Below are 17,964 nucleotides of genomic sequence, written 5' to 3'. Positions count from 1 at the left end.
TTTGGTGCCAGATTACGTCCCAGATGTCTTCCATTGTATACAGACCTGACGTATTTGTGGCAAGGATATCAACATCAACACTATCATGCTGGCCTTCTGACACGGACAATTCCCTGCTGGAGGATCCCATCACTGTCGAGGAAGACATCAACCGCGAAGGGACGTGTGTGCTCTTTAATAATGTTCGTGTAGTCCATAGCTATTACTGTGCCTTTAATTACTAACACGCCTTTTTGGAAGCACAAATAATTGTCCCTAAGGTATGATTCTGCCTTCGCCGATCTGTGACCCGCAACAAAAGGACCATAGAATGGTTCCATTCAAAAGCAATTACCACAGGCAATAAGACATTTATCCCACTGGGAGACGAAACGATTAATTCCTGTTTGGTACATCGCGGTCATCTGCTGACGGATCCACAACTGCACGCACTCTTGCATTTCGTCGTCCGACTGAAACCAACGTCCACTCATGCCTATCTTAAGGTCGACAGAGATGTGTAAATCACACGGTGAAAGACGAGGGCTGTACGTGCTTCAGGCAAATATCGGGATGGTTCCATTGAAAGGGGACCGATGATCTCGTAGTTTGGTCCCCTCCTCCAAATCAACGAATCGGCTAACCAACGGATGACGATGCAGCGTTTAACAAGCAAATCAATGAAGCGTAGCCTTCGTCCGACTTACAGTGCAAGGGAGGGCGTTACCGTGCGACGGGATGATTCTGTGTGATAACACTCCGGCAACCCGAGGGCTAACGCAATGCCAATAGTAGCACATCTCCTTCGCTAAAGAAGCCCAAAGTTGTTCACACAAATTCCAGTGTGGTCATAATGACCTTCTTCGATTGGAGGGTTCTTTGCTTGTCCATTTCATCGATAGTAGAACGATAATCAATGCACAGAAACTACGACACGCGTTAAAGTCAAAACAGCCATGAATGCGGGTGTTCGGTTTTCATTTGACTGCCCCTCGTACTTGCGCCACCAGTCTTCTCTGTCGTCTGTTACGTCTCATCTGCTATTGATCGCTGGCTCTCCTACTTTACGGAGCAGGGATGAGCAGTGGAGATCCAACACCTTTCGAATTCACGTCGTGCTACCGTCCTCGAACTACTTTCCATCGATTATCTCGACGTTAGCTGGCGAACAAACGACCAGCTTCGCCCTTTCCGATATGCAGGACCCGGACCATAAAAATTTACCAATTACTCGTTTATGTCTATGGATTTCCCTATTTCCACCACGTAGAATCATTGGAATGATTCCAAACTCTGCTTGTCAGGTCGTACTTGGTCCAGAAATATGTATCAGTTTTTCTTTGCATCTTTCTCTTTTCAGCTTATCATTAAGGCTAGCACCGCCAGTATAACGGCCGTCCATTCGTCTCTGCTGAGTTTATGTGCTGTTGTACAACGGTGGGTTCTTTACTTAATCCGGGAGGACACCGAGTGGATACTACAACAGACCAAGTATTAGTTCACTTTATTACAACATAGACAAGAAGAATTATTTAACTTTGTACAATCCAATTCCACAAGAATGTCATGGGTATTTACAACTGTGTCCCAACAACAAAAAATGTTCAAATGGCTCTGAGCACTATGAGACTCAACTTCTGAGGCCATCAGTCCCCTAGAACTACTTAAACCTATCGAACCTAAGGACATCACACACATCCATGTACGAGGCAGGATTCGAACCAGCGACCGTAGCGGTCTCGCCGTTCCATACTGTAGCGCCTAGAACCGCACGACCACTCCGGCCGGCTGTGTCCCAACAATAGCGTATCACTCTATACGGACGAGAATACAAATTTCACATTCAGACTACATGTAACAACTTTCACTTACAGTTCTGCCTAATAAATTGATCACACAGCTCGCTTACTAGAGGACGATTCTGTCGTCTTAGTCAATGATCTCAGGTTGGGCAGAGCTGTGCTGTGTTCGGCCGTAAGTAGAACATCGGTTGCGGCCGCATAGCGAAACGTTTCGGGGGGTAGTTACGCCGGTGTCGCTCATTCGTCGATGCGGTTTGCAGCGACTGTCTTTTTTTTGTGTTTGCGTTGCGAGATACCAACTTTGCTGTGACACCTCGCTCTTCGTACGACACCACTTATACTTTCTTCATCAAGTCACTTGCCCGGAAAGTCAGCAGATGGCACCCAGCGTCGCGGGGATCGTGGTCACAACGTTTTGGCTCCTTATTCTATGTTACCTTGTAAAATGTAATGTGCTCACGCATCTGATGATAAAAATTTCTACACTTTTAATCGCGAATTTTGTATAATCAGTTGTGTGTTTTGTCTGTGATTACGTATGTTGATACAGTATTGGGTAACCTTTCATCTGATTCATCAGCAAGAGACTCACCACATATTGTTATTTAACCTCCCATTTGTAAACTACTCAATCTGAGGATGCACTATCCACAATGTACATTAATCTTGAATGAGTTTCTGGAAACGGTAAACCGGCCGGGGTGGCCTGGCGGTTCTAGGCGCTACAGTCTGGAACCGCGCGACCACTACGGTCGCAGGTTCGAATCCTGCGTCGGGCATGGATGTGTGTGACGTCCTTAGGCTAGTTAGGTTTAAGTAGTGCATTACACATTCGTATTGTCCTTCAGAATGTAGCCTTCCTGTCCTTCACCACACCTCAAAGGTAAAAGTATTTCCTTAGTGATGGTAGCTGTGAAGACCGCCTGCTCGCGGTAATGTACGTGTTTCCTCTTTGCAGGAATGGCAGGACCACAAGTTCCGGTGGGACCCGGCGGAGTACGGTGGCGTGACGGAGCTGTACGTTCCTTCGGAGCACATCTGGCTGCCCGACATCGTCCTGTACAACAAGTAAGTGTTCAGTGATCTGCTCGCACCTGCCTCTCTGCTAGCGATCCGCCCTGCGCACTGATCTGAATTAGAAATGAGAGTTTGGCACCATTGGCCGGGAGGTCGCATACGGGGCAAGTCCGGCTGCCTTGGTGCAGGTCTTTTTTTCATTCCACAACACATTAGGCGACCTGCGTACCGGATAGGGATGAAATGACGATGAAGACAACACAACACCCAGTCCCTGAGCGGAGAAAATCCCCGACCCAGCAGGGAATCGAACCTGGGCCGGTAGGACGGAAATCCGTCACGCTGACCACTCAGCTATCGGGGCGGACGCTCACTGATCTGACAGCTTAGCACTGTTTCCTTCTACAGTGTGTCCATAATTAAAGTTCCAGTTTCATAACGCTGTTGAAAGAGCTCAAAATTACATCACATTGGAACAGCCTGTTACTACCGCAGGGAGAAATGTCATGTAACAAAAATCTGACGAGTGGCTGACGGATGTAGACGTCAGAATACGCACACCAACAGACGCGCGGTTCACTGCTGTTCGCCAGTTTAGAACCGAGACGTCCAGTATGACTGGCTCCAAAATAGGATCGCGCGCTGATGGTGGAGCTGTTTTACGGGAATGGTGAGTGCGCAAATAGCCTTGCAGAATTTCCTGGCAAGGATAAGAAGTAAGGTTTTGGTCCAGCGTCTGGTTAAGGTCTGGAGAAAATTATTAAAAAATTCTAAAATACAGGTTCCTTCGAAGTGTAGTGTGGTAGAGGAAGGAATGTACTCTGAAGTGCCAAAGAAACTGGTCTCGGAATGCATATTCATTTGTAGAGATACGTAAACAACATGTGTCTGGCGCAGCTATTAGATCGGTTACTGTTGCTGTGTTATCGATAGCTACGATGCCACGGCGTAGGTGCAAGTTCGTAGGTTGGCACTACGACAGACACCGGGGACAGCGGCCTCTAGTCGGCGCTGTGCAGCTCTAAGAGCGCCTTTCCAGATTCAGCCCATTTGATTTCGAGTACACGACCAAGCAACATTGTTTCTGTTTCATAGTGGGCGAGCCACTACAGGTTTTGCCTTTGTAAATTCTAGCCGCTGTTAGAGTTGATTGATGAACGGCTTCGCACCTACGTGCTCGTCTGTACGCAAAGTTAAGTATAAGAGCTATAACCCATACGCGATACCGAAGCATTTCACCTTTTCCTCCTCCTACTCATTTCCTACATTCGGCCTACCCTTCAGTTTACAGGAGCAGACCCACTCGCCACCTTCCAGGCGGGGTACAAAAGTTGCTCAAATGCGAGACTGTCAAGAGTTAAGTGAGTTTGAATGTGTTATGCTCGGCACGCGAGCGATGGGACACAGACTCTCCGAAGCAGCGATGAAGTGGGGATTTTCCAGTATGACCATCTGTCGAGTGTACCACGAATATCAGGAATCTGATGAAACATGAAATCGCGGACATAGTTGCGGCCGGAAAAAGATCCTACAAGAACGGGACCAACGACGACTGAAGAGAATCGTTCAACGTGACGGAAGTGCAACCCTTCCACAAATTGCTGCAGATTTCAACGCTGGGACATCAGCAAGTGTCAGCATGCGAACTAGTCAATTAAACATCATCGATATGGGCTTTCGGAGCCGAAGGCCCACTCATGTTCTGTTGATGACTGCACGACACAAAGATTTACGCGTCGTCTGGGCCCGTCAACGCTGACATACGACTTTTGATGGGTGGAAATATGTTGCCTGATCAGACAAGTCTCGTTTCAGATCGTATCGAACAGATAGACGCGTCCAGGTATGGAGACAATTTCATGAACCCATGGACCCTGCATGTCAGCAAAGGACTGTTCAAGGTGGTGGAGGCTCTATAATGGTGTGGTGAGTGTGCAATTGGAGAGGTATGAGGCCCCTGATACGTCTAGATACGACTCTGATAGGTGACACGTACGTAAGCACTCTGTCTGGTCACCTGCATCCATTTATGACCTTGTGCATTCCGACGGACTTGGGCAATTCCAACAAGACACCACGACATCCCACACGTCCAGCATTTCTACGGAGTGGCTTCAGGAACAATTTTCTGCTTTTAAACAGCTCCGCTGGCCACCAAACTCCCCAGACATGAACACTATTGAGCATATCTGGGTTGCCTTGCAACGTGCTGTTCATAAGAGATGTCCACCTTGTAGTATTCTTTCGGATCTGTGGACAGCCCTGCAGCATTCACGGTGTCAGTTCCAAAAAAACGGTTCAAATGGCTCTGAGCACTATGGGACTTAACATCTATGGTCATCAGTCCCCTAGAACTTAGAACTACCTAAACCTAACGAACCTAAGGACATCACACAACACCCAGTCATAACGAGGCGGAGAAAATCCCTGACCCCGCCGGGAATCGAACCCGGGACGTGTCAGTTCCCTCCAGCACTACTTCAGACAATAGTTAAACCCATGCCACGTCGTGTTGCGGCACTTCTGCTTGCTCGCGGTGGCCCTACACGATGTTAGGCAGGCGTACCAGTTTCTTTGGCTCTTCGATGTAGCTGACCCAACGTCTGCAGAAGATGTGGCCACACAACTGCAGGAGGGGTCGAGCGGTGGTGGGCAGAAATGCTGAGCACGCGGAATTGCCCGAACGTTGGACTTGCCTGGGAACTCGGCGCATAAAATCCTCCGGAACATCCTGCATTATTATACGTACAAAACCACCCATGTTCATGAGATGCTTCCTGCTGACCGGCCAGAGGGCGCACCTGTTGCCTCTACTATTACTGCGACCGCTATGAGATTCTTTTGCGAACCAACGTCATTCCAGCAGTTCAGTAATGTGGATGTGTGCCAGATGGCGCTTCTCCGCACATTGCACAACAGATGAAACTGCTGCTGCATAGGCATTTCGGAAGTGCTAGAACTATCGGCCATCATGGCCCTACAGTCTTGCCGTTCACATCGCCTGATCTTAAACCGTGTGCTTTCTGGCTGTGGATTATCTGAAAGATGTTGTGTTCAGTACTCCAGTTACGAACATAGCTGTATTGAAGGCTCGCATTACGCAACCCATACTGAACGTGACACATGACACACTCCGATCTATTGTGGAATATGCTGATTCTCGATTTCAGCTGGTACCTGAAACCGATGGTCAGAGTACTGAACAGGTCTTGCGTCATTTTTATGACTATTAGAAGCCTATTTCACTTTGCTTATCAGGCAGTAGGCCACAGGGCAATTAAAAACGAATGTCATTTTGCTTTTTATGCGATTTTTGGCCTCAGGACAATTGAAATAGTATTCTTCCCATCCGATGTGTTACGATGTTGCCATGGTAGATGGGCTTACCAAACTCGCAGCGTCACTAGTGTTGACTGCCGAACGTGTGAACTCATTTACATTGAACAGTAAAATGGTGTAATGTGCAATTAAAAACCACAGCTGTCGTATTGAGATTCATCTGTCATTTGTAGCTGACTCCGTTTACGTTAAGTCTCTTACAGGTACAATCAACAGCTAAAATTTCCATTTCTTCCTTCCATGTTGTTTCCCCCAGCGTCAAAAATATGTTGTTCAAATTTGGCGCCATTCTGGGCAGTAGTTCTCTTTCTATAGCGTTTTGAAACTGGATTTTTAAGTATGGACACTTTGTGTTTTAGTCAGCTGGTTCCATTGTCCAGAGATAATGGTGTACCTTTCGATAATACTTGTGTTATCTGAAGAATACAGCAACCAGTACCTCTTTATACTGCGTGAGAAAAATATTTCATGCAACTTAAGCGTCGGTTAGACCAACATTGAGACAACACAGTGTGTTCCTGTTACAGATAACGGTGACTACACCGTTCGATTACGACCTATATTCACGAGCTTCAAACAGGGCGATTCATTTTCAGTTATTTTTGTGGATACTAGTTTAGTTCTTTAATTCCTTGCGTGTCCGTGTGGTTGCTAGGCACAGTCTTCCATTCTTATAACCGTGTAGTGCACTGGTTTCCTTATTTTGGTACGGAAACAGAGATTGGGCGCTGTATTCAGATGCGAGCTGAGTTGGTGACACTTACCACACAGGTCCCGGTAGTGTAGGCCTTGGTTACGCAATTTGGAGCTGTTACCAATTGGCGTCATGTTGGGGGACCGGACGTTACCACGCCAGGTACTTCCCACAATGAAGTTGATCCCTCAACTGTGGTCGCGTGGAAGGCCTCTCCAAGGCAGCGAAAGACTTTCTGCGAGGCCGATCGGAGGCGCTCCCTGCCACTCCACCCCCTCCCCCTGGCCACCCAGACTTCGTCTGACGAACAGGTTTGGGGCAAAGTTTGTGGCTATCAGAGTCCATGAGCCAGATGCAGTCACTCGCCCTGTTCCAGAGGAGTCCTCTCGGCCCATAAGGTCTAGGCATTACAGTTAGTTTGGAGGTCCAGCATTACGAATGTAATGGTTCCGTTTCGTGATGTGGCTGCCAAGGAGGGGAAGGGAACCAGTGTACACTCTGTGTGCAGACCGGGAGGAGTTACCAGATGCTATGAAGAGCACATGGTGCAGCCATCTGCAGATGAGGGCCCGTGGCGGCACTGACGGTGTGTGTCTTTGGATCAGAAGAGATTCTCTCTTGTTTTGTGCAACTGGAGTAATTAGCGAAGACCGCCAGTCTGGCTTGAGAGATGAAGGCTGAGCTCTCCATATGCAGCATTTTTGATACAACTGCTTGTGGTCCTTTGGTGCAGATCCGAGTGGAGGGTCTGAATCAGAAGCTCAGACGTTTCTAGACCACGTTAGCTGCAGATTCAAAATGGCTCTGAGTAGTATGCGACTTAACTTCTGAGGTCATCAGTCGCCTAGGACTTCGAACTAGTTAAACCTAACTAACCTAAGGACATCACACACATCCATGCCTGAGGCAGGAATCGAACCTGCGACCGTAGCGGTCACTCGGTTCCAGACTGCAGAGCCTAGAACCGCACGGCCACTCCGGCCGGCAGCTGCAGATTCCTATATTTCCTCCATGGAGTGATAGGTTACCAGGTGCTGCTTGATAGACAGGAGTCTACGGGAAGCAGCTACATATGTAGCAGTGGCTGTGTGGAGGGAACTGGGCGGTAATTAGAAGGTCTCTAGAAACTATAGACAGGGCGTCAGTCTAAGAGGGTGCAGGAGAAACACAGGGAGTTAAACCTAGAAACAATTGGTATTGTAGTCGTAGATTGTCACGGATGTGTAGAAAAAGTACCAGAGCTCCAAGCACTGATAGAAAGCACTGAAGCTCAAGTCGTTATAGATACGGAAAACTGGGTAAAGTTGGGAATAAGTTCAGACGAAATTTTTACACAGGACCAAACCGTATTCGGGAAGGATGGATTAAATACAGTTGGTGGTGGAGTGTTCATTGCTGTCATAAGGAGTTCACCATGCAGTGAAACTGAAGTAGATAGTTCCTGTGGGTATAGGTTGACAACAGGAGTAAATTAATTATTGGTTCCTCCTAGCGACCCTCGACTTAGATGATACAATTGTTGAGTACTTCAAAGAACACTTGTCTCGTTTCAAAGAGATACCCCAATCATTCGCCGGAGGGCGTGGCCGTGCGGTTAAAGGCGCTTCAGTCTGGAACCGCGTGACCGCTAAGGTCGCAGGTTCGAATCCTGCCTCGGCCATGGATGTGTGTGATGTCCTTAGGTTAGCTAGGTTTAAGTAGTTCTAAGTTCTAGGGGACTGATGACCACAGATGTTAAGTCCCATAGTGCTCAGAGCCATTTGAACCATTTGAACCCCAATCATTCAATGACAGTTGGCGGTGACTTCAATCTACCCTCGGTATGTTTGCTAAAATATATGTTTAATGTCAGTCGTCCGAAATCGATTTGAATGTTTTCTTAGAAAATTATTTTGAACAGTTAGTTCAGGAGCTTACTCTAAGGGTAAATGGTTGCGAAAACGTACTTCATCTCTTTGCAACAAGTAATCCGAGGAAATAGGGGGCATCATGATGGATACAGGTGTTAGCAACCCCGAGGTTGTTGTCAAGAGAATAGATACCGTGACATCAGAAACCTCGAAAAATAAACGCAAAATACATCTATTTAAATAAGCACATAAAAACTCTCTTGACGCCTTCCTAAGACACAGTCTTTACTCCTTCCAACCCGATTATGTGAGTGTAGACCAGATGGTTTACATTCAAAGAAATAGTATCGACGCCAGTTAAGAGATACATACCAAATAAACTAATAAGAGATGATGGTGATCCCACATGGTATACAAAAGAACTCAGAACAGTGTTGCAGAAGCAACGAAAAAATCATGCCAAATTTAGAAGAACGCAAAACCCCCAAGAGTGGCAAAGTTTTACAGAATTATTATATAATTTCTATCCAGTTGGGTAATCTTTAGTACCATATTGCTACTGGCCTGCTTAGATGTCATGAATTTCTCTTCCAGTTCCTTCCGGATTCTTGCAACTTCATCTGTGTCATCGGCATAGTCGAGTAGTTGCACTGATTATTAAAGGTTGTTCCCTAGCTCAGCTGGTCTGCATCTCTGACGACGCTGGCCAAGGAAACGTTAGAAAGGGCACACCCCAGTGCCCCTCGTTGCGTTACACCATCTCGCATATCTGTTGGGTTAGAATACATGCCTACAGTTCTTCTGATAATCTGTACCTGCTTCGTTGGCATTTTCACAAGCCTTAAAAGGATTCCGGGAATTCCTAGTACAGTCACAGCATGGTAAAGTTTCTCTCTGTCTATGTCACCATATGCTGATTTGTAGTGGAGAAAGTGGTGAGACGTGTGGCCCAAATTAAACCGTCTTTTCTCAAATTTGCTTTACGGTGAAGATTTGATCTATTGTTGATTCCCCTGAAGAAATCCACGTTGGTGTGAGCCAGTCTCTGAACAACTGTCAGGAGACGTTCAAACCCTATGTTGGGGAATACTTTATATCTCAAATTCAGCAGCGTATATGCCTCCTCGATATATATATACAGGGCGGCCCATCTGAAATTTCGAATGAGATTATCTCTAACACTATACATCGGTAAAAGTAGTGGGGCAGGGGCAACTTTTAAATCTTAAATGGAAACACCGATTTTATATTGCAGATTCGGATTCTCCATAAAAAAGTAATTAAGTTTTGTATGAAACAATATTTAAACCATTGACAGATGGCGCTGAAATCGAGAAACATTAAAATTCGGGAAGAACACTGCTTTATTTCGAATTATCCGAGAAAGTCGCATCAAATCGTTAAAAAAAGTGCACCAATTCTATCGTTACACCAAAGTAAGATATTTTTGTACAAAATGTACTGTATCCTACTTTTAGCGTTACCCGGGAACAACTACATGGACGTAGTAGAATGATGCTCCCATGGGATGCTTCACTAGTGTGAGTCCCCTTGCATCTCACATGTTTGGGTGCTTCATTAGTGTGTCCCCCCTTGCCTCTCTCAATTTGGGGTGCTTAATTGATGAAAGTAGCCATGAAGAAATTGTTCAATACACGAAGTCAATCGTCTGGAAAAGTTGTCCACAGTTTTGAGCAACACATCCCGTGGTATGGCTGCACACGCTTTTCGAATACGTTGCTCCATATCGTTTGGGGTTGTGGGCTGTCTTTCGTAAACAATTTAATTTTTAACCCACAAGAGAAAATCAGGAGATGTTAGGTCTGGTGAACGTGGAGGCCACTGAATTGTTAAGCCGCGTCCTGTCCACCGACCAGTGTACCGTAAATTAAAAACCTTCCGCACATTTTTAGCATAATGGGGAGCTGCTCCGTCCTGTTGGAACCACATTCGTTGCCTAGTTTCTAAATCAACATCTTCCATTAGCTCTAACAAATCATCGCGGAGAAGTTGTAAATAAGATTATCCAGTACCATTTCGGTCAAAAAAATACGGTCCTATCAAGCAACCGTTTAAAATTCCACACCAGACCATTAACGATTATTTGTGTTGGTTGTCAACGGGTCTGTGCCAGTGTAGATAGACAGGGGACCAATAATGACAATCATGACGATTTAATTCGCCATTGTTTTTGAATGTGGCTTCATCGGTGAACATAATGTATCTAAAAAAATCATTGTCACCTCTTATCATTTCCAAGGCCCATTCACACAAATGCACGCGTATTTGTATAGCTTTCGCCGTTAATACCTGTGGCTGTGTGATATGATATGCATGATCATTTATGTGCCTTCAAAATCCTCAAAACAGTTGAGTTCGGAATTCCAGTTTGTCTCTGAATGGCAGGACTACTAATTTCGGTATCCAGTTGAACACAGGCGAGAACGGTAAGGGTATGAGCGTCATTTTCACTGTATTCGTGATGACGAGGTGGACGGTGCATGTATCCATTTGGAGCTCGTTGAGCGCAAATTCGAATAATGTTTTCGCTTGGATGCCGTCTGTTTGGGAAACGATCCGCATACAACTGCACAGCTGCAGCGTAACTATTATGGCAGTCTCCTAAAATTAACATCATATCAACAATTTCTGTAGGAGGATAGTGAGCCGTGTTTTGCAAAAGAATAATTTACTTTCGTCAGTTGATGTTTACGGTTCACAATATGAAAGTGAAGTGACGTCTGATCGCATTACACCGACCTTTATACTGAGCCATATTTCGCAGTTTGGCCACGGTAGCGCTACAGTCGGGTGAGTAATGCAATTCTGAAGAGTTCCCTAACGAGATTTTAATACCATTCCACCTCCCATCATCAAAAACTGTGAACACATTTTGTAACAAAATAGCTTAATTTGGCGTAATGAAAGAATTTGTGCACATTTTGTATCGATTTGATGCGTCCTTCTCGGATCATTCTAAATAAATAGGAGTTCTTCCCCAACTTTAATGTCTCTCGATTTCAGCGCCATCGTCAATGGTCTCAAAAATGTTTCAGACAAAACTTGATTACTTTTTTTATGGAGAATCCGAATCTGCAATAAAAAATGGGGGTTTCCATTTAAGACTGACATGTTGCCCCCCACCTCACCCAAGGCGGCATTGGCTGGGGATCATGTGTAGTATCATTTGATGTCCCCCTTTGAGCTTACGAACTTGTCTTACCCACTGTTCTTACCCGATGAATAGTTTTCGAGATAATCTCATCTGAAACTTCAGATTGACCACCCTGTATATATATACAAAAAGGTACGGCCAAATTTTCAGGAAACATTCCTCACACACAAATAAAGAAAAGATGTTGTGTGGACATGTGTCCGGAAACGCTTAATTTCCATGTTAGAGCTCATTTTTGTTTCGTCAGTATGTACTGTACTTCCTCGATTCACCGCCAGTTGGCCCAATTGAAGGCAGGTAATGTTGACTTCGGTGCATGTGTTGACATGCGACTCATTGCTCTACAGTAATAGCATCAAGCACATCAGTACGTAGCATCAACAGGTTAGTGTTCATCACGAACGTGGTTTTGCAGTCAGTGCAACAATGTTTACAAATGCGATGGTTGGCAGATGCCCATTTGATGTATGGATTAGCACGGGGCAATAGCCGTGGCGCTGTTCGTTTGTATCGAGACAGATTTCCAGAACGAAGGTGTCCCGACAGGAAGACGTTCGAAGTAATTGATCGGCGTCTTAGGGAGCACGGAATATTCCAGCCTATGACTCGCGACTGGGGAAGACCTAGAACGACGAGGACACCTGCAATGGACGAGGCAATTCTTCGTGCAGTGGACGATAACCCTAATGTCAGCGTCAGAGAAGTTGCTGCTGTACAAGATAACATTGACCACGTCGCTGTATGGAGAGTGCTACGGCAGAACCAGTTGTTTCCGTACCACGTACAGCGTGTGCAGGCACTATCAGCAGCTGATTGGCCTCCACGGGTACACTTCTGCGAATGGTTCATCCAGCACTGTGTCAATCCTCATTTCAGTGCAAATGTTTTCTTTACGGATGAGGCTTCATTCCAACATGATCAAATTGTAAATATTCACAATCAACATGTGTGGGCTGACGAGAATCCGCACGCAATTGTGCAATCACGTCATCAACACAGATTTTCTGTGAACATTTGGGCAGGCATTGTTGGTGATGTCTTGGTTGGGCCCCATGTTCTTCCACCTACGCTCAATGGAGCACGTTATCATGATTTCATACGGGATACTCTACCTGTGCTGCTGGAACATGTGCCTTTACAAGTACGACACAACATGTGGTTCTTGCACGATGGAGCTCCTGCACATTTCAGTCGAAGTGTTCGTACGCTTCTCAACAACAGATTCGGTGACCGATGGATTGGTAGAGGCGGACCAATTCCATGGCCTCCACGCTCTCCTGACCTCAAGCCTCTTGACTTTCGTTTATGGGGGCATTTGAAAGCCCTTGTCTACGCAACCACGGTACCAAATGTAGAGACTCTTCGTGCTCGTATTGTGGACGGCTGAGATACAATACGCCATTCTCCAGGGCTGCATCAGCGCGTCAGGGATTCCATGTGACGGAGGGTGGATGCATGTATCCTCGCTAGCGGAGGACATTTTGAATATTTCCTGTAACAAAATGTTTGTAGTCACGCTGGTACGTTCTGTTGCTGTGTGTTTCCAGTCCATGATTAATGTGATTTGAAGAGAAGTAATAAAATGAGCTCTAACATGGAAGGTAAGCGTTTCCGGATACATGTCCACATAACATATTTTCTTTCTTTGTGTGTGAGGAATGTTTCCTGAAAGTTTGGCCGTACCTTTTTGTAACAGCCTGTATATATATATATATATATATATATATATATATATATATATATGCCCCATCAGCGGAGATACGCTATTATATGCCCTGAATATATATATATATATATTCAGGACATATAATAGCGTTTCTCACCTGATAGGGCATTTCTTTCTCATCCCATACTGAAACGGCTCGTTTTTGGAGAATTTCTTCTGGTTTCCAACTTGCTTGAAAAGTTCCATTCGAATATTATCTTTTTCTGGAAATGAATGGCGTTTCAGTAAATATGATTTCCCCTGTGGTTTCATTTGACGATCTGGACAGTCTATGTGAAGTGTTACCATCTCTCTTAAATACCGGTCGTGATTGCGTCACTAATTAATTGTCTGGTGCACGCTGAAATGGATCTAACGACCCCTCGACCTTACTTTCGCTCCAACCTAATAGCTGTCGCACTTCACGAAATGTTCGGCGCCGAAAAGGACAGCCTCTAAGAGTTAGGCATATTGACTCCAGGCACTACATGTCTATGGGCTAATTCACAAGTGTTTCTCCGGAAGCCTGAAGGGAGAATTCGTGTTTGTAAATATTTTAAACCAACTGTACATAATCAGTCGTGGAGACTTATGCCATTCCTCGTCGAGAGGAACCTGTGTATAAAGTAGCAGGAAGAAAATATTTTTCTAGCATTTATTTAGCAGAGGCATGTCTACAGTTAGCAGTTCATGGTGTCAATTTTCCCTTCAGCCTGTATCGCTACATTCGCCTCCTTTTCAGCATGGCTGCTGCCCCTGCAATCTTTCAGCGTTATCTAGAACATTCTATCCGTCACATTCCCAGCTGCACTATCCTGGATAACATTCTCGATACTCGTGAATGGAAGAGAACACTTCTCAATAACCTTCCCCTTCTTTTCAAACTTTGCAGCAAAATGGATTTCGCTCCATATTGCATAAATGTGATTTCTTCAAGCCAGAGATTGTCTATCTGTCTCAAATTCTTAGTATTCATGGCTTGCGCCCAACAAATGCCAGTATCAGAGCCATCATCAAGTTCCCTCCTCCAACCAATCTTAAATAACTACAATTCTTTTTAACCAAAATTAAACATCAATGGAAATTTATCTCCCAGGCTTCAGATATACCCAAACCTCTCACCTTTCTGAGGCAAAAAGCTGAAAAATTCCAGACGACCACTGTTTGCTGTTGATTGTTTAAATCGCGATCTTCGGGATGCCGCTTGCCTATCCGCATTTGACCCTAGTAAATAACTGGTCCTTTCCATTGATGCCTTACACACAATACAGGTGTAGTTTCTTAAAAAAATGTCGGTTGCACAGGACATCCTATTGTCCATGCCTCTAAAACAGTAAACACCATTCAACGATAGCCAGATAGGGAACTTTTGTCTATGAAGCAAAATTTCACTTCATTATTGACAACAAACTTCTGGTAGCCCTCTTCGTCCCTCACAGCCATACACAAGAGAAAAAACACATCAGCAGCTACAAAGGTGGCCTCTATTCCTAAGGAAATACTACTACTACATCCACTATATATCACGTATTGGTCCTGTTGGTCTAGTGGTAATCAGCGTGCCTGGAATCTGGAAGGTCACAGGATCGAATCCCAGTTGTATTTGTGCCGTCTCATGTAGCGTCTCTTACAGAGCGTGTTATGGGGAATAGGGAGGTATTTTATACACTTTCAAAACGTTCAAATGTGTGTGTAATCTTATGGGACTTAACAGCTAAGGTCATCAGTCCCTAATCTCACACACTACTTATCCTAAATTATCCTAAAGACAAACACACACCTTTGCCCGAGGAAGGACTCGAACCTCCGCCTGTTATACACTTTCTTAAAGTGTAAAAAAGTAAAAACAACAGTGCAAACGTAACACTGGAAGTATAAGGAGAAACTGTAATTCGCCAAGGACAAACCTGCGTTTGATCAATAATGCCATAGTTACAAATGAAACAATAAAATTCCGTCTGTAGAATTGAGAAAATGTTCACGCAATTCTGAACGATCTCTGGGCGGATTTCTATTTCCTCATCGCAAATGGAACAAAGCCTAAAAAACTGAAAATTAAGAAACAGGTCCAGGCCGTAGTGAGTATTGGGGACTCTCAAGCTTCTTGGGCCACTATCATCGTATTTAATATGTAATGAAAGAGATCATATGAAAAGCTAGTTAGTCTTATGGAAACGTTTTGAACGCAGTCTAACTAAACATAAACCTTTACTTTCTGACCTCGTAGTATTGAAAAGTAGTAAACCAGTAGCAAAAGGAGCTACTATAGTTGACAGTAATTCAACTGTACTTAGTGATGCACCGACTGTAAACATTATGTTTTTCAGAGTAGATTTATTCGAAATGTTTTACGAGTACAAGCATCTCCACCATCGGGCACGGTCGGTGAAGTCATGACACTTCAGAAACTGGAAAAACTGATCTATTAGCTAAGTGAGGATCTCAGCGCAATAGAGTGAAAGAAGACACGTGTAGTAGATCTAGATTTAAATTGGAGTTCGTGAACGTATTCTTACAGATCCGCTCTGGATTGCATATATATTAGAGAAGGATGCACAGATGTGAGCGTTAATACACTTTTGCATAGAGAGGAACAGTGTGGACATGGTAAGCTTCTCCCTCTAATGCAGAGCACCCATAGGAAAAGTTAGCCTTAAAATTCGGACTTCCTAATTTACATAGCTAAGGCTAAAGGGAATAATGAATTCTTCAATATCTCATAAAAACAGCTGTCAGTCAATAAATATACGGGGTCCTTCATACAGTTTCACCAAAAACAGTTTATTTTCCAGTGGTTGCAGTACATTTATGAACGTGAGATGACTCAACTGCTTCGTGCGTTTCTTAGTGCCATTCTTCTGCTGAAATTGGCTAGTGTTTCAAAGATGTGAACAACTATGCAGCACAATACTCACGTTACCTATCACCTTCAATAACCTTCACCTACACAGTCGCAAACGTTTTAAAATAAATGCCAAGAGGAGCAATAGATACTTATAAATATAAAAATTATCGTTCTACTATGTGGTGGTTCAAACAGATAACACAAAGATACGAGGGCTATTCGCAAAGTTAGAAACAATAGGTCGCGAAATGGAAACCACAGTGAATATCAAAACTGTTTTATTTGAACGGTTAGCTACACCTTCCAGCTACAAAATCGCCGCTCAGACGTAGACAGCTGTCGTAGCGTTGTACTAACTTTTCAATTCTCTCTTTACAGAAGACAGCCGCCAGTACTTTTCGACAATTTTCTATTCTGCACTGCAGCTCGTTGTCTCTGCCAAAATATTGTCTTCATAGCCAGCGGTTCATTTGAGCAGAGATGAACCTAGGGGTAGCCAATCACGGGCTGTATTGTGGGTGATCAAACACTTCGCATGGAAAACGCTGCAGGAGCATCTTCATTGCCCCTGCAGAGTGCGGCCGAGAATTGTCGTGTAGAACAAACCGCATGACAGTTATGTGGATGGCATAGCCTACTTATACTCATACTTGGCGGGAGAGGCTAATTTCTAGCCATAGTTAGGTTCTCACTGTGAGCTCAGAACTGAAAAGAGCGACATGATACGATCGGCGGGCGTAGTAGACATAGTGCCCAACGCAACTGTGCAAAGTTTCATCAGATTTTCACTGTATTTTCCATTTCGCGGCCGAACCTTTCCTTACTTTCTGAATAACCCTCGTACTTCTGCTTGAATATTTTATCTATGAGTCCTTGCCATTGGGCTGTAGACGCGTTGTATCTGTTCAAATCTTGTCAGAAGTATGTTTTTCTTATATGACATTAAGACTCTTACTTTCATCAGAATATTTGTGTAATGCACGCATTGAATAGGTGTCAGAGTTTCATTATCAGACTCTACCGATAGGGTAGAAGATCACCGCTAAAGAAATAGTGCGTAAGTACATTTTTATAGCATTAGTGCTATGTGAATGTCTCACTACCTTTCGGTTTTCCTCCGTTGTTGCCATCGTCATCACGATATTTGCAGATGCCGGGTTAAGTGAAAATGAAGACGACGGTATTCGTAGTAGCAACAATAGTGAACAAAAGTTTAGAAGTCACTGCATTCTTTTCCCAGCAACTTTAAAATATCTAACACTGTATTCCGGGACGCTTTCTCTAGAGCAACGAAACATATCGGTTGTACGCACTGAAGCTCATTTTTCATCTCCATCTACATGTTTACTCGTCACGAATGGCACTCAGAAACAACAGGTCTCGTTAAACTTCAGTAAGAGTTCTAATTTCTCTGGAAATACTCTCGTCGCGGTCGTTTGGACAGGCCTAATTTGGAGGAAGATTTATGTTGCTCGGTTCACCTTAGAGCTCTCTGATTTTTAGTAGTTTTCCACTAAACGTCTCCATCAAGCTCAAAGCCTCTGTTATAGCGTCTGCC

The 17,964-nt window shown here is 44.5% G+C and overlaps 1 protein-coding gene across 1 annotated transcript in view; it reads left to right on the top strand.

Annotated features, from left to right (window-relative positions):
* Nucleotides 1-17,964, top strand: part of LOC126094963 (acetylcholine receptor subunit alpha-L1) — a 713,068-nt gene that overhangs the window by 491,955 nt on the left and 203,149 nt on the right. The window contains exon 3 of the mRNA XM_049909618.1: nucleotides 2,740-2,849. Coding sequence (XP_049765575.1) covers nucleotides 2,740-2,849 — 110 coding nt within the window. The remainder of the gene's footprint in view (nucleotides 1-2,739; nucleotides 2,850-17,964) is intronic.

This window comes from Schistocerca cancellata, chromosome 8 (genome assembly GCF_023864275.1).
Source record: "Schistocerca cancellata isolate TAMUIC-IGC-003103 chromosome 8, iqSchCanc2.1, whole genome shotgun sequence".
NCBI classification, from domain to species: Eukaryota; Metazoa; Arthropoda; class Insecta; order Orthoptera; family Acrididae; genus Schistocerca; species Schistocerca cancellata.
This window is presented reverse-complemented; position numbering and strand designations above follow the sequence as displayed.